The sequence below is a fragment of the Asterias rubens genome, chromosome 22 (genome assembly GCF_902459465.1).
Source record: "Asterias rubens chromosome 22, eAstRub1.3, whole genome shotgun sequence".
NCBI lineage: Eukaryota > Metazoa > Echinodermata > Asteroidea > Forcipulatida > Asteriidae > Asterias > Asterias rubens.
The window spans coordinates 10095045-10116514 of NC_047083.1; the positions used below are offsets into that span (position 1 = coordinate 10095045).

Sequence of the window (21470 nt, forward strand, 5' to 3'; positions counted from 1 at the left end):
CCTAATTTCGGCAGTGCGCTCACCCTAACTTTCACGTTCACATACGTGAGTAGTTTGCCTAATTTCGGCAGTGTGCTCACCCTAACTTTCACGTTCACATACGTGAGTAGTTTGTCTAATTTCGGCAGTGCGCTCACCCTAACTTTCACGTTCACATACGTGAGCAGTTGGCCTAATTTCGGCAGTGCGCTCACCCTAACTTTCACGTTCACATACGTGAGCAGTTGGCCTAATTTTGGCAGTGCGCTCACCCTAACTTTCACGTTCACATACGTGAGTAGTTTGCCTAATTTCGGCAGTGTGCTCACCCTAACTTTCACGTTCACATACGTGAGTAGTTTGCCTAATTTCGGCAGTGCGCTCACCCTAACTTTCACGTTCACATACGTGAGTAGTTTGCCTAATTTCGGCAGTGCGCTCACCCTAACTTTCACGTTCACATACGTGAGTAGTTTGTCTAATTTCGGCAGTGCGCTCACCCTAACTTTCACGTTCACATACGTGAGCAGTTGGCCTAATTTCGGCAGTGCGCTCACCCTAACTTTCACGTTCACATACGTGAGCAGTTGGCCTAATTTCGGCAGTGCGCTCACCCTAACTTTCACGTTCACATACGTGAGTAGTTTGCCTAATTTCGGCAGTGTGCTCACCCTAACTTTCACGTTCACATACGTGAGCAGTTGGCCTAATTTCGGCAGAGTCATAATTCTAACTTTCACGGTCAAATACCTAAAGAGGTTTGCATTATTTCGGCAGAGTACTAACTCTAACTTTTACGTTCAAATACGTGAGCAGTTGGCCTAATTTCGGCAGAGTCTTAACTCTAACTTTCACGTTCGAATATGTGAGAGGCTTGCCTTATTTCGGCAGAGTACTAACTCTAACTTTCACGTTCACATACGTGAATAGTTTGCCTTATTTCGGCAGAGTCCTAAATCAAACTTTCTCGTTCACATACGTGAGAGGTTTGCCCAATTTCGGCAGAGTCCTCACCCCACCCACATCTTGCAATCAAAATTATAAATATTAGTAAACTATAGATCTGCTTCTTTTGGGAAAAGACACAACAACTCGGCTGACATAATAATGTATCACCCATACAAAGAATTGGTATGTATAGTTGCACAACTTTTATTTTCTCATACTACATCAATGTCAAAAAGGGTCATTAAAGATTTGTTTTCCTGCTATACAAAATAATACAATAATAGTCACCATGCAACTGACCATCAAAGGTCAACAGAGGGCGCACATCTACAAAGCTTAAAGGGCCGTTTTATAACACTGAGCACCAATAATTTAGGGAAATAATAATAAAACAACTGTTAAAAATAAAACACCCGTCAACTTGCCATATCCTGGTTTTAAAATACTAAAGAATGTTTTTCTCTTCAGAAGAAACAAAAATATAAGAACATTAATTTGGCATAATCTTGGTCAAAATGTTGGACCGTCAAACGCTCCCTTTGAACAAAAATCAATTACATTAATCAACATTAGCGCATTTCGAACCATAGCCCCAGACTACTCAAGTTGCAGTTACCTTTGTATTAGGTAGACTCTGGGAACCAGAGCAGTTTTTCAACACCAGATAAAATAATTTACTGACCATCTATAAATATAACCCCTCTGAAAATAATGGTTGAAGACATTATACAGTCCGTTGTACACTCTGGATGGAAGAATCAACTACTCACATAGGGGTGTTTCAACAATGGATGCTAAAGACTGAAGAATACAAAGCACCACATACATCACATGACGGAAGCCCTACTATTAATTATCAAAAGGGTCCAATAGTTCCAGGCATTACTCCTGGTTTATATACACTAATTGAAAAAAAAAAGTAACCGACGTCACTTTCAAAGTTAAAATGGCTTCCAATAGAGAGTCATTAAAATTTGACTTCAGTTTTACAAAGAACAAGATTTGAAATTCATTCCCAACCCATCTCGCAAACCAGAACTTCATCTGAACCAAACTTCATAGAAACCTGCTAAGCACGCAAATAATCCGCTAAGCACGCACATTAGCGGACACGAAGGTCCAAGCCCAAAGTCAATGCTTTGTATAAGAAAAACAATTCTTGACTCTTTGGGAAATTTGGCCCCTTCTGGTTGATCAAAGGTACACTAATCATTTAACGGTACTTCACGTATTTAGATGTTATCACTTTTTATACTACCTACAAATACAATGGCAAAGCTATTCTCTCTGTTACACTTTACAGATCCTACCTCAAAACTCACCCGATTGGGATATATTTTAAATCATCTCTTCCCCTTTGAGGTATCAATACTATCACCTTTAGATATCTACCCCAATCAGGAATGGAGCCTTCATCTCCCGATGTAAGAATGTATCATCCCCCAAAGGGGTATCAATACTATCTCCTTTAGATGATCTACCCCAATCGGGGTACATTTCATCTATCAATGGAGCCTTCATCTCCCGATGTTAGAATGTATCATCCCCCAAGGGGAGAGTTAGGATTGGGTCTAGTCCTAGGAGTTATCAAAAACTTAAGGCTAGTCCAAAGTTAGGACGATTAACTCGTCCTAACTCGAGATAAGACTTGTCTTAACTCTTTTTGAAATCCCAAGACCCATCTTCATAGAGCTGTTTAAGCAGTAAACATCGCATAACAACTATCTGCTAAGCAGAAACGTGCAGGATACCAATCACAAATGGTACATGCGACATGATAGTTGGCTAGTAATAATATTCTGATAAAAAGCTAACAAGAACTTGCTTAAATTTTTAAACAATGTTACCTAAATTGTTCAGTATTTTTCTTAAAACTTGCTTAAAGTTTTAACCTCTGTTAAGCGCCTCCGGATTCTTTTGGGGTTAAGGGCGCTATATTAAAGCTGTTTTCACGTTTTATCATTATTAGCATAATTTTGTTGTGCTTAGCATGTTTTTGCAGCTCTATGAAATTGGGCCTGGATAATTTTAACAACGCTGAGAATTGGAATACACTTTTATCACAATCCTATGCATCTGTCATCTTGCACTTGACTATTTCTAACACTTTGTTGTACACTATCATAAGTTTGAATTGTAGAGTTATAGTTAGTTAATTACACAAACACAATATACACTGATTATCCACAATGTCACGTGGTCTAAGACTCAAAACTCAGTCCATTACCTATATTACACAATAATTACTTTTAAACCAACGACAACGCTTTGCCTCAAAAAGGTGGTAAATAGTCTATAAAAAATAAAAACCACAGATCGGTAAACATCATAATAAATTTCAGATAAATTGTACAGAAACAACAGTCACGGGACAGTTATTGACAAAAATGTTAATAATACAATAGTTCAATAATGTCCATATATTATTTCAGTTTTTCAAACAACCACGTCATAATTATTATATTTTAATCTACACAAGTTTCTGCACCTGATAGTTACACTAATGAATATTTATGAACCTCTACTCTACAACGTCACATGACCTAATGAATATTCATTAGTTCCAAACAACATGAATGTTAGAGTCATTACGCAATGACGTTCAAGTATTTTTAATTTTTTTTTATACAAAAGGAAGAAGAGTTCAACTCGTATTAACTATTGTTGAACTATTAGCTAACACTTACATATTAATACGATGTAACAACTTTTTTTCAATCGTGCCGAAACATAACACGGAAGATTTCAAAGAAAAACCTGAGGCCGAATGCAACTGAGGGTAAACTTCCATAAAACAACAAAAGCAGAACATGCTTAGCAAGATGGTATTATGCTTAGTAAATATAACAAGGGAACCAGTCACTACCTGTGAGCATTACAATGTATTTTCAACGGTAACCGGTTTATCAAGTAAATGAATAGATACAGTAGGGTATATTTTTAAAAGGGCGACATTTTCAGCATTTGTATAAAACAACAATACTATTATGAGTGGATAATTAAGATGCCAAACCTAAAATGGTAGCCAAGTTCCAAACCTGAACAGATTTAAACTCACTTGGCATTTCGGAGAATAAAATTTATGAATTTTTTTCATGAGGAATCCCTCACAAATAAGTTTTACACAAATATTGGGCAAAGACAAAACTGTTTACATGTGGTTGTTGTTGTTTGTTTTCTGGTACACTTATTTCACAATAAGAAATAATCAATTCCACAATAAGAAATAATCAATTCACATTATTTCATACTCAAAAACAAAGTCTATGCGTAGTTTTCATTCTTTTAACCAAATAATATCATTGAATTATATTTTGCTGAATTTATATTTCGTTGTCAATTTTAGAATTCAAGCTACAAAACTCTTGGGAGGAATTATTAACAAGATCGTTGACGAGAACTTTTAAGAAATTATGGATAACATTATGGACAACGGATATGATAATATATGACCCCTAATAAGACTAAACTATGCAAATGTATTCGCAATAACAACTACCACGATATCTATCAACTAATGAAAATAGTAGTGAGGGTCATTATGCAAAACAACAGTCATGAATATGTAACACTACATCATAGAATTAGCATATTAGAAAGTATTGCATAGTGAATACAAAAGTCATTGGGGGTCTATACATCTTTCCATTTTCCACTAGTTGTCCTTTTAGTCTATAATAATGTTAGTAACTACAGGTTTTACAAATTAAATTAGCAATTAATATTCCATGAAAAGCTATATTGACATTGTTTATTTCTAGAACTGATGAATCAAACAGTTTAACTGACAGACCCAAGCATGGGCGTGTATCGCTGGAACATCAGTAGGATTGCGTTTATAATAGATGTTAAATTTGCATCGGGATAAGGAATATTAACTTTGGTCTTTACCCAAACACCGATTTGTGTTAGCACTGTATACTCGGTACTTTCCAGAGTCATGTGAGGATTGCTTTGTTGGGTTCTTGGTACTCACTGCACGTGTTAAGTTTCAAAATTTCAACCCAAAATGGCGTCGCAGTAGCTGTCTAGTCCACTTTCAGGATAGTTGTCCAATTTAATGCAAAAAGTTGTCCATTTATTTTCGCCTTTGTTCCCACATATTATTTGTTCTACATTACTTAAAGATTAAACAGTAAAAACAAAAAATAAAAAATTTGTAATCAAAATTAATTTTTCGGAGGTTAATTCATAAATTGTTATTTAGGGCCGCGCAAGGACAGCCTTTGTCAATGGCGCAATAGCAAACATAACAAGCTATCATGCATAGTACAAATTGATACAACTAAATTATACACTTTTGGTGGTGAATATTGATTAATGAACTTTACTAAGCAGTTAACCAGAACCCAGTTCCATTTAGCTGTTAATCAGAAAATTCTGCTTAGCAACTTGTGCGGTACCAGTCACAGCAATGTTATCTTGATGGCATTTTTGGCTGGTAGCCTGTTTATCTTGCTAGGAGGGAAGGGGCGGAGTAAGAAAACGATGATTTACCGAGTGTACCGGTACTAAAATTTACAGTGAATTTAAACAGAGGTATACCATGGTTTAAACGACTTTCAATGTATTCCGATATAACTGTAAATTTAAATACATATTTACATATAAACTACGCTACAGCAAAGCAGCCACGATACAATTGGACAACAGCATTGTCCCAATCAGTCACAATCCCATCATTTATTTTTTTAGAGTTAAGTTATGAAGAACTGCTCAACACCTGACCAAAGAGGGCAGTATTCTCAAGTGTCACACTACACTTGTATGACCACAAGAGGGGGCTATACAAATTTTCAAACAGAAGTTGCTTTAATGAGAAAGCTTAAGTTGTTCCAGTCTTGGCCCAAGATGCAGTGATCGATAGTGGATAGTGTACTACGCTAAGTTGTAAATCACTAAAGCCTGCCCTCCTGGGGTATGAATTAACCAACTTGACTGGCTCGCACTATACAACTGAGCGTAGTAGACTATGCACTATCGATCACTGACGACTTGGGCAAACACTTAAGTTATTCAAGCCTTAGACTTAACTGTTTTTGTCTCGCTGAAGTTCGGTGAAAATGAAGCAAAGCTTCAAAATGTCTTATAGCGCCCTCTATTGATATGTATGATATAGCGCCCTCTCTTGGTTCATAAAGGTACAATGTTACACCTTTACCAACATCGCTGTTCACGATAAAAACCCTTTGGTTTGTGCTCTCTTGGTTTGAAACCAATCAAGCATTTTGTTTGTTTGTTTGTTTGTTTGTTTGTTTGTTATGGTCCTCTACATAAACTAACCACTTTATCTGTTCTCTTTTACTTTTTTGTTTTTATGTACAAGCAGAGGTCAAATAAAACAAGAATGGTTTACATTTTTTAAATGATAATATAAAAACAAAAAATAGTAAAAGTAATACAAACTAAGGTGAACCTGTTCGTTATTCACATAACAACTATGTGAATTTGTCAAAAAGAATACTTTTAGCAATGTTAAATACAATATCGTTAACAAGTTGTATACAGGGTTAACATTATTAGCTGCTGCAGAAAACGAATTTCAAACTCTACAATAAAGCTCAGACTAAAAGTAAAACAACTACGAGTTTCAGGAGGGCGTTTGTGATGTCATTGTACAATTCCTTGGCAACACGCATCTAATGTCTCTCAAACACATTAAAAATTTAAAATTAAAAGCAAAATCCAAATGTTAGCACATCTCAGCTGCACTAGTTTAATTAAATGAACCCTACTTGAGGTCAAAGGTTAAAGGGTCAAAGGTCAATAGTCAAAGTGCTAAGAATGGAAGGCGAGGGTAATGGCTGCTGATGAAGTTCCCATGCTGCGTTAATAACTTAAACCTTGAATATTTCTTTAGCTGACAGAAATTGAAGACTAAAAGATGTGAATTAATTACTTTGTTAAATATTTCTTGGTTTTTCCATTATTGTTGAAATCTTTCTGATTCGACAACTGATTCTACCGAACTTTTTAAATTGGTACAAGTTGAAACTTTGCATGTTGAAAAGAACTGTCCTGAACTACTACCTGGACGGAAGGTAGGAAACCGACGACTTTAGATAAGAGGATCGTTATTAACTGTACTACCACGGAGTCAGTTCTTGATTGGTCTCATCGTTTCGATTTGCTTGCTCTAGTCATCGCTAGGAGACCGAGTCAACGATAACTTCAAGGACTTTAAAGTTAACAATGGGCACTGGTCTCGCCTCGTCATTCATGCTGCATTCTATTGCAAATAGCGTCCACTTTTGAGGTAGTCCGTAAAAATAGGTAAAAACTGATATCGTATTAAAGTTGCTGTTGAGCCTGCGAAGTATAATTGAAAGCTGCATTTTAGGGGCCAAGGTTTCTAACACAAACCTGGGGCCAATTTCATAGAGCTACCTAAGCAGACAACATTGCTTAACATTTGTGTGATTTAGTAAGGTTTGCGGTAACACCATGTAATGATAATCTCTAATGAGTTGGGGTGGTTCTGAAAAGAACCGTTGGTTTCAACTCGCTGTTTTGATCAGTATGCTCTGATCGTCTTCATTTCTGTGCTAAGCAGAAATGAGCAGGATACCAGTCACAAAATGTACATGTGACATGGTACCTTGGCTGGTAACCATTGTGCTCAGCTACATTTTTGAGCTTAAGCAGCTCTATGAAATTAGGCTCTATGTTGGTTTCCCGCAATGTAAAGAAAGCAAGCCCCACTACTGAGTTAAAGAAACTGAGAGTACGAATAAGGAGGTTATAAACGCCAATGATATAACTCTGCCTATAATAGCGCACCAGAAGCCAAGCTTTGTTTCTTCAGTGATAAGTCATACTGCTCATCACTGGGGTCTTAGACAATGTACAAGCAGTTTTAAACCATGCATAACTCAGCTCCTACATGTAAGTTTTAAAACCCAACATGCGAGCGATGAAGCAGCGATTTATTTTACAATGCAATGGATTTAAGCGAGCTGCAACTGAGAGCAAGTTCTAGTGTGCACCAGGGTTTATCTAATGGTTGACTATTTGCACTCGAACCCCAGCATTGGTTGACTACTGTGGTCGACCATTTGGAACCAGCCTCAAGCCCATGGTTTCTTCACTGGTCCCAACAGCATGTTCCATTCTAACATGTGTAAAATGCAGAGGGGAACCAGTGACACTAAAGCGAAAAGGCGGAAGGTCAGTAGTCAACCACGGGTCCACTAGAACTTGCTCTAACACATTTAAAATGAAAAAGTCAAGGGTCCCATGTTTTTGATGTTCACACATGGTTAACTCTGAGATTAAAACTCACCTTAACGGGAGAATTCTCTCAGACAAAGCTTGTGAATTGATTAAAACTTTGTAGCATCCTTGATGCGAACAAACCTAGATACAATTTTAGGCCATGTTTGTCTTGCTCCCAGCATTAATCATACAGTTAATACTCAATGCATATAAAGAAACCTGACTATTCTCCTCATAGTCTCAGTCTGGCTGATTCATACAAAGTAAACCAAAATGTCTCCACGAGACAAACCCTTTTTCATAAAGCTGTTTATCTACTAAGCAGTTAGCAGAATCAAGTCAAAAACTGCTAACCGGTTTCTGCTGATTTCGACAAAACAGGAAGACCATCAACATAGGGCTAGATAGCTCAGTTGGTAGAGCGCCGGCACGTTAATCCGGAGGTCATTGGTTCAATCACGCTCTAGTCAATTTCTTTGTTCAACCCCTAACCAACTAGGCCCAATCAAAGAGACGCTTAAGTGGAAAATATTGCTTAACAATTCTCTGCTAAGCAGAAATGAGCAGGTTACCAGTCACAAATTGTACGAGCGACATTGTAGTTTAGCCAGTAACCTTATTCTGGTAAGCAAAATTTTGTTGTGCTTAGCTAGTTTCTGTGCCTAAGCACCTCTATGAAATTAGGCCCGGGACTTTTCTTCGCTTAGCAGAAATCTGTCCGCTTTATAAAAAAGGGCGGGGAAAAGAAGCTTCTAATTAAAAAACGTAGAAAGTAAAAACCTTGAAGACTAAAACAGTACTCAGTACTCTGTCGGTGATTCTAATGACATTGGTGATGAGACTTGCGCCATGGAGTACGCCCCATCCACCATCGATAGTCCGTGTGGAGACATTGGTCCAATGTTTGGCGCCCTCACCATGTGCTCGCCGTCTCGCGTATAGAAGACGTGTCGGACTTCTTGACGCTTAGCTCGCATCAGGGCTTTGTACTCACCGATCTTAAGCTTCTTGCCGTCAATGATGCAGGTTCGTTTTGGGCGGGGTTTGTATTTGTAATCGGGATACTTCTCAAGGTGGGCTTTGCTGAGACGGGCTTGTTCCTCGTAGTATGGCTGCTTCTCGGCGTTAGACATGGTCTTCCATTTGGAACCTGAACAAAACAAGAAAAGATCCAAAATTAGTCAACTTTCTGGACAGATTGTCTGCAGCAGCTGAAGGCAATTAAGTACATTTTTAGGCGGTAGATCTTTTCTTTCATGGTAAGAAACCCCCCCCCCCTTGTATCCCACACAGTGTCTTAAAACCAGGAGAGCAATAGGGTGTACTGGCCCAGCTTCAAGCTGTTCCCTTTTGGGCCATTCTTCAAGCTGTTCCCTTTTGGGCCATTCTTCAAGCTGTTCCCTTTTGGGCCATTCTTTAAGCTGTTCCCTTTTGGGCCATTCTTCAAGCTGTTCCCTTTTGGGCCATTCTTTAAGCTGTTCCCTTTTGGGCCATTCTTCAAGCTGTTCCCTTTTGGGCCATTCTTTAAGCTGTTCCCTATTGGGCCATTGTTGTCGAGTCCACAATCATGGCTCCCCTCCTGGAACCAAACAATAGACACAACCCTTAAGCTGAGATTAATCCCCCAGAGTCAGTAATCCTTTATCAATAGCCCATCATACTCCCCTGGTAGTATAGTCCAGAGTGGGCAGTGAATATTCTAGACAGATTATCTCGAGCAGAGGCCAATTGCAAGGTTCTGCTTACCACCGAATTCTGCGCTTACGATCACCATTCTCCATTTGCCAAATTCTGACAAGCGCCAATTTGGTGGCTAACCTTGTACGCGTAGAATGCCTAGTAACGTGGAGTACAGACGCGCACAAGCCCTGCTAACCAGTAATGATTTCTAGGTTCCTTATTCTCCAATCATCTATCGCAACATCTGTGCCTCTAAATTACATTCCCTTATTAATGAAGAAAGAAAAGGTTTTCTAGTATCACACAAAACTTAAATACTGCCCTCTGTTGATATCAAGGGGAGAAGGCACTACTAGACTGGTCCCCTGTCTTTAAACGCAACGATAAAGACAGGTACTTGCTCACATAAGGATCCTGCCGAGTTAACAACGTAAACAAGTGTCGTTACCAGGATTCAAACCCACATTCTGCTCCTTCTCTAGCTAGACAGGGTTGTCTGAAAACCCTGAAGAGGATGAAAACGGCTTAAATGGAGTCTAGAAAACGGCTTAAACAGAGTCTAGAAATCGGCTTGAACAGAATCTAGAAAACAGCTTGAACGGGGTCTAGAAAATGGCTTGAACGGAGTCTAGAGAACAGCTTGAACGGAGTCTAGAAAACAGCTTGAACGGAGTCTAGAAAACAGCTTGAATGAAGTCTAGAAAATGGCTTGAACAGAGTCTAGAGATTGACTTACCAAGTATCTTGCTGATATTAGAGTTGTGCATGTCTGGATGTCTTGCTAAGATCTTTCGTCTTTCCTCCTTGGCCCAAACCATGAATGCATTCATTGGTCGTTTGATGTGGGGTCTGTTAGACTCCAGTTTCCTTGTGTCACGGTACATGCGAGCAATCGTTGCTGGAATAACAATAATTACACATTAACTACACGTAAAGAATTACACATTAACTACACGTAAAGAAAGCCAACAACTGACTTTTAAATTAACAAAAGCTTTTGGTCTTAACAATGATAATCAATATTTATAATGGACAATGAATTATTCTGGACAAATTTGTCATGGACAAATTCGCTCCTGATTTTCGGCGGCATCTTAAAAACGCAACTACCTTTTGAAATGGAATCTTCACAGGTTAGCTTTTTTGTATCCATCTGCCTTTATATAATAGGATTAAAGCAATGGAACGCTTCTAAAAACAAACGCCTTTAAGATCTTTTACTCACAGTTGTCAACTTGGACGTCCATCTTAGGTCTCCCATCTTCATCTGTCAGGTCAATGACGATTGATTTCTTCATACTCTGCAACATATGCAACGGGTACGCAGTCTGCAAAAGAATAATGAATAAAGTTGCGTCAAGAAAGGTTTCAAGTCAAGATCTATATCGTGTCATGCGTACAATAGAAGAAGGCTCCAACAGTAGAGTTTATTTGAAGCTGAAAAACGACAAGAAGTCATTAAGTACAGTAGGATTTGAAACTTTGCATGGTGGAAATACGATATAGAAAGGTTTGCGGTAACACCATGTAATGACTATGGTGTTACCGCAAACCTTTCTAAAATAAGAAGTCATTAATTAAGCATTTGCATTGGGTGCGCCGTCTGAAAAGAATGGTGAATAAAGTTGCAATATGGTAGAGGAAAAAGGTTTAAGCCAAACCTATAAGAAAATGCACCTTGGGTTATTTTACATGAGTTACACATTGCATAGGACCAACAGCTTTGCGTCCCGACCAACAGCTTTGCGTCCCGACCAACGACTTTACGTCCCATCCAAAGGACTAAGCATCGCTTAAGGACACAGGTGTCACGACTGGGATTCGAACCCACACTCTGCTGATCAGAAACACCAGGGTTGGAATCCGGTGCTCTTAACCGCTAGGCCTCGACATGCCATAAAATCTGGTAAATAGGTTTTGAAATCATAAATGAAACCATCCATCAGGGAAACATTCCTGAGTCGTTAGATAACATCTAGATTATAACCATGCTAAGGTGATAACAGGGAAAAAAGGAAACATAAATTTAAATCATTTTTTTTTTAAACTGATATCTGTGTCAACCATATTTTAGAAGGATGTGACAAATATCATGGGTATAAATCCAAGGCCAACCTGTGACAGGCGGGCCTAGACCAAACCAATCCTCCCCACCCACTAAGAAGAAGAAAAAACACCACCAGACGATATTACGAAAGGATTAAGACGAGTATCTCTTCCTTAAGGCCCCGATAACGAGAACGAAAACGATAACGATAAAAATGCACACCCTCGATTGGTTGAAATGCTCCACGCAGAATACGCCCACGCTCATTCAAGCAATCGAGGGCGTGCATTTGTATCGTTTTCGTTCTCATATCAGGGTCTGTGTGACTTGGCCTTAACTTAGGATGGGTTCAATGCGCCCTAACGCCTATGGTTACGGAATTTAACTCCTACTGTAAGTTAGGAAGAGTTTGGTGAAATAGACGGTACCCCTGTCTGAGGGACACACCTGATCTGTCAACATTCAAACACAACCTCAACCTCATATTTTTTTAATGATGTGTGACCACTACGTTAAATTGTTTTAATCATTGGCTTATAAATCAGGCCTAGAACTTCAGGGAGGCCATGGTCTTCGCCTTGGTGCCCTTTAAAAGTTTCTTATAGACTTTAAGATTTACCAATGGAAGTGCCCTTTTTCAAAATGAAAATGGCCTTGCCCTCTCAAAGATGAAACTCTAGACCCCGATAAACCATTCAAATTCAACCTGATAAAACATTCCTATTTCCAGAGTAAGACCAAATTAAATTCAGTGCAAATAATTCTTCATTTTTGTTTTGACATTCAAATCTGTGTCAGGTTTACCTTTATCCAAAACTAACTCAGAAATCACGTCCAAGTTTACCCAACTTCCCTCTCCCATTAAAAAAAGCGCAATGCCCTTACTAGTCTCTCTCAATACTCGAAAACACATACACCCCTTTTTTAGGTCGATCCCACAAAAAACAATTCCCCTATCGGTGACACAAGCTCTCACGTCAACCTGGGAGACTCCAAACTGGAAATACCAATTGCGTCAAATTACCTTGCGTGCAAGCCTCGCGGAAGGCAAGCCGATGGAAGGAAAAGGCGGAAATGCTGCTTTAATACATAACAGCACTCCTTGTTCCACGCTAACGCAGAAAACGGACACAGCACTTCCAAACAGGATTTAAGCTCACTAAACCTGCCACTTTTACCTCTGTCACACATACAACCACTTTCAAGTCACAGAACTTTCTTTCCCCCTTCATCTCTAATCCGGGGTCTAACGAAATTATAAGTACCCCCCGCAAAAAAAAAATTCCAGTAAAAAAGTACACAAGGCGCTGTTTAGGGTCAAACAAACCACCAGGGAATTCATGGAGCTCTCCGAGCTGTTTTTAGGGAAAGCTTTGATGGTAACTGATTGATTAGGCAAATTAATTTGATGCTGAGGGATTCTAAAATTCTAAATAAGGAGTGTGACTGAGGTCTTAGGGGGGCAAGAGAGGGTCTAAACAGGGGCTAAGGAGGGTTAGAATTTATTGAAAGTAAAGTATAATAAACAAAAAAATTTAAACAATAAAATAAAAGTAACAAATAAGTTTTTTCTATAATGGATGTCAAGCAAAATTTGAAATGGTTTTCAACAATTTCTCGTGACCCAGATGGCCGATCAATACCAAACTTTTTACCGGCTTGTCAGTTTATGGTGGATTACATAAAGTGCTTACACTGCCAGCAATTGTTTTGTTAGCGAAAACCAATTCTGTAATGTTCCTTTAAACTCAACAAGCATGACAAGAGAGGGATAAAACTAACCGGCTCATCTCCATTTTCGCTGATGCTGGCGTTGGAGCTACTATCGCCTCCATGGTCGCCGTTGTACATCACCATCGTTCTCGTTGGAAGCTGATTGGTCAATGCTTCCAACGCAATCTTCTCTTTATCGGACGCCATTGGGAAGTCGCTGGCTGCTGCTAATGAGGCAGCTTCTGTTAGAGCAACGGACACTGAGGGTGAAAAGAATCAAATAGGGTTTCATTAGATATCACACAAAGTCGGTTTTTAATATTTTTTAAATTAATGTAAAAAAATCTTCTTTTTTTTAAATATTTTGTATGCAATGTTTGCCCCAAACAAGGCTAAAAAAGCCACTCTCAGTAAGGCGCAACAAGAAGCTAAATGATTAAATGTGAAAAGAACTCGGGGGAGCTGAAGATAGGAATCGATACTCCTCTTAAAACAGTCTAGATTGTATGAAGGCTCACACTGTTAATCAAACATCACTTTGTAGTCCAAAATATAAATTAATCATTAAGCTAATAAGAACATTGAATGAGGAATGCTAGCAAATTTAAGCAACAAGTTGCAAATTGCGAATACAAGCTTTAAGGCTTGTGATTAAAAAAAAACAACCATTGAAACATTTTCTTTTCAATCAGACCCACAAACAAGTTTTTCTTTTCTTCAAGGTCATCATATTCCCACTTTTTAACCCCGTCCTGCTTATCCCCAAAAAAATCAATCAATAAATTAACACTTTTTCCTTCTTGATAAATTCCAAAGTCACACTTGTTCCTTTTTCAGTAAATCTTAAGTCGACTTCTTTATCAAATCATAAGTTTCAGTTTCCAGGAAGTAGCCAAGGTAGTCCGAACGAGAATAAAAAGTTATGTTCCTTAATCAATTTCTTAATGACTTTAGACACCATTCATCATATCTTTAAACCATAACAAGATACAACACCACAAGGCAACAGAGCCTTCCCTCGTCTGCTAAACAGAAAAAAAGACAAGCGTACAACGGTCCCAAGTGACCGTATTACCCAATTTCCTATTAGCATTAGCGTAATTCCCTGCTAACCTTTAACATCAGCTACAATCAGAAGGGAACAATACCGACTAGACGTCCCCCCCTCATGTCAAAATATGGCAGCGGCTAATTGGAACACAGAACTCTGGCACCTACACGCTTCCTCTTTTGTAGCGCTCACACGTGTTCATGTGAAATAGGCGCAAGCGGCAATGAACTTTTTTTCCAATAATGTTGGGTATATTGTGATTGATAGGAACTCTGGAGTACATCAGTCTAGCATCTCAGGAGACACTGTTATAAGACATGGGATAGACAAGGTCAGGCCTGATACTTCACGGAGGCAACGAAGGCGATTGCCTCCGTGTCCCCTGGTCATTGCCTTGGTGCCCTTGAAATGCTCCAGTACAAATTTGCAATTTCATCATAGGGTGCCCTTTACCAAGGCGAAAATGCATTGGTGCCCTTGCCCTTTCAAAAACGAAGCATACAGCCCTGCAAGGTCAAGAAATCTCCACGCATGGGACGCAAGGGACGGGGGAAAACTAACTGTCCTCATTCTGAAAACGGATCCACACTTAGAGATTTACATCAAGATATAATGGTCCAAAGAGATACAATTTCCAGAACGTAGCTCACTCTTTAACTGACCCTTTGGTTCTTTCTGCCTTATTTCATAAAACGTTGGAATTAATTTTACCTAAGTCTATGGTTACAGAACTTAACTCGTCCTAAGTCCTTAGATTAATCCTAAGTTAGGAAAAGTTTGGTGAAATCGACGGCAGAACAACAAGTATAACAAAAAAAGAAATAAACCTCCCAAGAAATATGCAGAACTGGAAGTTTGGACGATCTTTTCGCCCAGTTTCTACCCTTCATAATGGTGTTTCCATCAACATTAATTTCCACGGATACATGATTTGACATTCAGTTTTATAGAACTTCATTGGACCAGTCCTTAAGATGTTTATCTAAGGCCCACTCACACGCCCTCAAGTTACAACAAGAACAAACTCAATCAAGCAATTAAATGTAGATCTCCCTACAGTCTCGGGTCCAACTTGGGAAAGGGAAGGGGGAAGAAGGTTGTTTAATCGGCCTCCTTCTCAAAGTTGACAGAAATACTCAGATGTTGAAATTGACATAACATAAATACTATGACTCTGCAATTACATGCACATGAAAGTAGCGACGAAAATGAAATAATCCAATGAGATAAGCCTTTAGAACAGCAGGCCCAATTTCATAGAGCTGTTTAAGCAGATAATATTGCTTAACAATTTTCTGCTTAGCAGAAATGAGCAGTCTCCCGAACAATCCGATAAATCTACTTTGCCGAAAGACAGTTCTCTAACATGCCTAAGGAACAAACTCTACCTGGCAAGTATGCATGAGACACACACATGGTGTTACTGCAAACCAAATATAAACAGATGTGACCGGATACCAGTCCCAAATACGATCACGATTCCCCGCTTACGTGCAAGCGCCGAATTTCTGCGCTAGCCTCGTAAGCCTAGAATGCCTAGTAACGGGGAGTACGCACGCGCAGAAGCCAAAATTCGCCGCTAACCCGTGAAATACGCTTGCCGTTAGCACAGAATTCCCTGCTTCCGTAAGCGCCGATTCTGTGCTTACGGTAAGCAGAGCTATGAAACTGGGCCCTGGACTCGAACCCACACTCTGCTGGTTAGAGCTTGAGTCTGGTACTCTTAACCGCTTGGCCACAACACTTTTTTTTTTCACTTCATCCAGAAGAGGGCAGGATGAATTGAAATTATTTATTTTGAACAGATCTGCAACTGCCTATAATTTGTCATTACTTTTTTTTATGCAAGTCGCCAGACACACCAGACCTGAAGGCCACTTCAAGGTGTGGGCTACAATCAACTATTTTTCCAGGGGCCATTGCCACCTACTCCTGGGGCTGAAACAGGGTTACCCTCTTCACAGTCCATACAGATGTAGGCTTGGGTATCATCCATCAGAAGCCTAGCTGGTAGAGCAGAAAGCACTACCTCCCCAACTTAAGATTAAGATTCAAATAAAGATTCAAATCCGTTCTCCAAACAAGGAGAAACGGACATGTTCTGATGATTGTTTATCTACGACATTGAGTCTTTACTTTCAAAGAGACACTTGTTTTGGGATGTAACTCTCAGCAAGTGCAACAGCTGTTCTTCTAAAACTATCTGAAAACGGATCGCGGTGCTTTGCGCTCACTTCAAAGGTCACGAAGTGCTGTTGGCGCTAGTGACTATTCCCTTAGTCTAGTCGATTGTATGACCTAGATCTGACGCTTTAGGTACCAAACATGTTTAAAGGCACTAAACACTTTAGGTAATTACTCAAAATATATATTAGTTAACAAATCTACTTGGTAACGAGCAAAGGATTGCTGATAGAGAACAAAAAGCTGTGGCGATCCGTGACAACAGATGCATCCATCATGGTACCCCAACGACCAACATGTCGATCACGGGATGAAGTAAAGTGAGAAAGACGAGCTGTTGAGAGTATAAAACATTTCGGAAAACGACTCCCTCTTTTTTCTTTCATTATTTTCCTGCAAGTTCGATGACCAATTGAGTGAAAATTATCACAGGTTTTGTTGAGATACACCAAGTGAGAATATTAGTCTTTGACAATTACCAAATGAGTCAAGTGACTTTCACAGGGATGTGAGAGGCTCTTGGAAAAAAAAACCCCTGAACTATGAAAGCAAATAGTGAAAGCTTGTGAGCGCGAAAGCTTGTGAGTGCGAAAGCTTGCGAGCGCAAAAGCTTGCGAGCGCAAAAGCCTGAGAGCGCAAAAGCTTGCGAGCGCAAAAGCTTGCGAGCGCAAAAGCTTGCGAGCGCAAAAGCTTGCAGGTTTGATGCCTGCTTACATGCATTTATCTTTTGAAAGCCCTACTCTGGATTTCCGGTTAAAAACGGAGAAGTCACATCCCTGCTTTAAGAGGGAACATCATCAGTGTGTAAAGACAAGGCCATGCCAAAGCCTATTAATACAGCATATTCATTGTATAATTCTAACGCCATATTACAAGCATTTCCAGCTTCGGTAATGAGTAACTCAACAACTGTAGGTTATCTCGAGTCTTCAGACGCCCAGCTGTTAGGTGTTTTTTTTTTTTAGGGTCGACGGAAGTATCTATTCTAATGTTTCTTGACAACCAAAATGAGGAAAGGGACTCGTTGAACTCATAAAAGACACCTTGTGTCATCAACAGAGACCAGTGCTGGAAATAATCGGCCAGAAGGAAGATTTCTATTTCCTACGACTTCGGCTGATGACAAAACGTTGTCGCGAGTGATTCCTTCACTTTGAAAAGTATTCAACTTCTGTCGATGAATTACTCAAGACTTATTCTTTGACATGTTGATTTGCATGTCGGGAGGAGGGTTAGGTTATCGCAAATCTGTTTTGGTCTACATTGGTGGTGCTAATTAACACTTTATCTAGTTTGTTCAAGCAAATTTGTAGTAATATTAATTAGCCAAAATGAAGAGTTTTACTTCCTGCAATTTTGGCTGATGTCAAAACTTTGTTGCAAGTGTTTGAAAAGTGTTCAACTACTGTAGATAAGTATTGTTCGAAGGTTTGCATGGAATGGATAAATTAGAAGAATCTATAAATAAATAGTAAACTTGCCGGCACAGCCAAGTGTAAGTCTCTTTTGTGGGAGTGTTGGCTCTGAAAAGAGCCAGTGTTTTTCTTAACGTCTTCTCCTGAAGATGAGCAGAGTGTCTTGTTTGAAACGTCGAGACCAAATCCGACTCTTTTCAGAGCAAAGAGATTTACACATGGTTGTACCCGCAAGTGTACTATTTATTCATAGTTTCTTCGTATTCTGTAGATGAATTGCGAGTTTTTGTTCGACATCAGAAGTTGATTTGGACTGGCGTCCGTTCAGTCTTCATTGGCGACGCTGGTTAACACTTTTTCTGAAAGTCTTTTCAGCTGGTACTAGTATACCATGTTCGTTCTGCAGGATACAACGTGGTACCAACATTCGCGTCGCAACTTCACAAAATATAAGACTTCATTAATCCCAGACGAGAATGAGTTAAAAAAACCTCAAAGAAATCCATATGTTTTCAAAACCCCAAATTAGAAAAATAATAATAAACTAAAATAAAGAGGAAATTGCAAGTGGATTGTCAGACGCAGACTAGTGGGAAAACAATTGATGGAACGGTCCCACAAGGACCTCCCCAGGGAAGGTGAGCTAAATACACCGCATACTCCTGGCGCCAGCAAAAGGGATCCACAGCGAGGACTTCTCACGACTTGGTCTGCCCGGCTGATTGAAGAAGGAAAAGAAGAATTTTGGTGATTTCCCGCACCTGACATCTACAGATTTCCACGACTTACCCACATGATCAAGTTTGTCTCCGTTGGCAGGATTGACGGAAGCAAACGTGGATGCCTTAACACAAATATATTGGTGATAGGGGGGAAGGAGGAGCTGAGAGTGGGGGGGGGAGTAGAGGGAAAGTAGGCCATCATAATGGGACTATTAGTAGCTATTACAAACCTTTGCTTATCTCTTTATAGATGGGAATGATCATAGAGTTATATTGCAAGAACTAGAGCGCGCACTGGTAATGCTGCGTGCACAAACGCAGAGGGACCGTAAGGAGACGCGCGCGCCATTATGTAAGATGAACTTTGTTGCGCGTTGAACATGAAATAGGCCTACACGTCAGTGGTTAAGAGCTCCGATTTCACGCTCTGGTGTTTCTGATCAGCAGAGTGCAGGTTTGAGTCTGGGTCCTTGTTAAGGGCCAAGTCGTTAAAAGCACCGGACTCAAGCTCTGATCAGCAGAGTGTGGGTTGGAATATAAATGACCCAACTACATGTAGGTATAGAAGGATCTATGGACCTTTTTCGAATCCATGTCCTAAGCTTACTTTTTCAAACCTTTCCAAAAAAAGTGAAGAAAAACTTCTGATCCTCAGTTAATTGCTCGACTACTCTCCTGATGTGACTCAACAGTGCAATTGACTTTCACTTACAGAACAGGAAAAGACAAAATCTTATCCGATTCAAATCTTAAGGAAACACTTCCCACACAGGTACAGATTTTTTAACGTCCAACAAAACACTCAATACTTTCTCCAATCAGCAACCTAGAATCTTTGTGAATCGTTACAGATTCATGTTTTCAAGCCCCCCCCCCCCCTCTACCCCAGGATGGCGTCGTGGATTTTTTTCTTCAGAGACTTCCGCTTGGCTCTCACGGTCAATTTGACGCCAGTCTTCCAAGTGTCACATTCAGTAAGACCAGACGTTCTATGATGTAAGGCGAAAGCTGGATCAGGGAATTGGGCTACTTTTCAAGCCTCAAGTGACTGAATACTCCAAAGTAGCCTGCCGTCCTTTTCACCAAAATCTCCCTAACTTTGGAGTAATCTTAGGACTTAGGACGAGTTCAGTTCCGTATCCAAAGACGTTAGCAGATTGAACCCATCCTTAGTTAGGATAGGTAACTCTTCCTAACCTTGGATTAATCTTAGGACTTCCAAAGTTCATTTGGATCCAAAGACATTAGGACCAATGAACCCATCCTAAGTTAAGACGGCTTACTCGTCCTAACTAGAGATAGGATTAATCCTAGCGTTTTGTGAAATCGGCTGCTGTTGTCTTGGGCTACTTTCGAAGCCCAAAAATCCACTGTTGGAAATAATTTGACTTTGCATAGCCTGAAGCGAGTTTCACACGTCGTGGTTCAATAGGGGTGTACAGACGATGCAGAACTCGCACACAGGAAGAAAAAGTAGAACTGGGGAAAGTGAAATATCGGTTAAAGAATACTTGGGGCAATCAAGGTCTTGAATTATTTAGAGCTTCGATTTATTTTTTGTTATTTTTAAACTAAGCAACTTTGCTTCACTTAAAAACGTTTCTAAATGTTAATTTTGGTTTTTACCCATACACCGATGTGTGTTAGCACTGTATACTTGTATACTTTCACCCATCCCGCTAAGCTAAACCCTTCCTAAGCATAGAGAGTTAATCTCGTTACATTCTAATTACTCAATTAAGCTTAAGGGTGCCAATTCCAGAGATTTAGTCATTCAGTAACATTGCCGATATCCCTCCTCTGACCTAACCATTACCCCCTCAACAAAACACCTGTTTAAGAACATTTCAAGACTTCTTCATTTAACAAACTGCAGCCTGAAATCCAGGCCGGATGTTTCATGGATACAACAAAGGAGATTGCCTCCATGCCCCTTGGTCCTTGCCTTGGTGCCTTTGAAATGCTCCAGTAGAAACTGATACTTCATGGAGGCAATGAAGGCGATTGCCTCCATGCCCCCTGGTCATTGCCTTGGTGCCCTTAAAACGCTCCAGTAGAAATTTACATTACCTCATAGGATGCCCTTTAACAAGGATAAATGCCTTGGTGCCCTGGCATACAGGCCTTGCAAGAGAAAACAAAATCACCAGCTTTGTAAAGATTTTTAACAGTTTTTTCATGGACAAATTGAAACAAGTTTCTTCCTTGGATTTATAGTAATCTTTTTAATGTTGATAAGAACTCCCATATTACAAACTTGATTTTGGTGTGGAGCTCTCCCTCTGTCATAGATGGCTTCATTGGGTTAGAATTAGCAAGCAGGAAGTGGCGTAGTACACTGAAGAGGGGGGACGGCAGCTAGCGGAAATTGAATGTTACCGCAACGCTAACGTGCGAATTGAGCCCTTGCCAGCCGTGGCAAATTGGGGGTTGCTGACAACCGGATATAGCTAGGGGGAAGGGGGGAAGAGATATGGGGTACTCTGCAGTACCTGGGCTGTCACTGTGAAGGGGCC

General features: G+C 39.8%; 1 protein-coding gene across 2 annotated transcripts in view; it reads right to left on the reverse strand.

Moving 5' to 3' along the window:
- Window positions 1-7467: 7467 nt before the first annotated feature.
- Window positions 7468-21470, reverse strand: part of LOC117305358 (transcription factor Sox-6-like) — a 48824-nt gene continuing 34821 nt past the window's right edge. For both annotated transcript variants that reach the window (XM_033790228.1, XM_033790227.1), the window contains exons 4-7: window positions 13652-13842; window positions 11048-11150; window positions 10559-10720; window positions 7468-9292 (exon numbers count right to left, since the gene is read on the reverse strand). In XM_033790228.1, coding sequence (XP_033646119.1) covers window positions 8943-9292; window positions 10559-10720; window positions 11048-11150; window positions 13652-13842 — 806 coding nt within the window. In that variant the 3' untranslated portion in view covers window positions 7468-8942. The remainder of the gene's footprint in view (window positions 9293-10558; window positions 10721-11047; window positions 11151-13651; window positions 13843-21470) is intronic.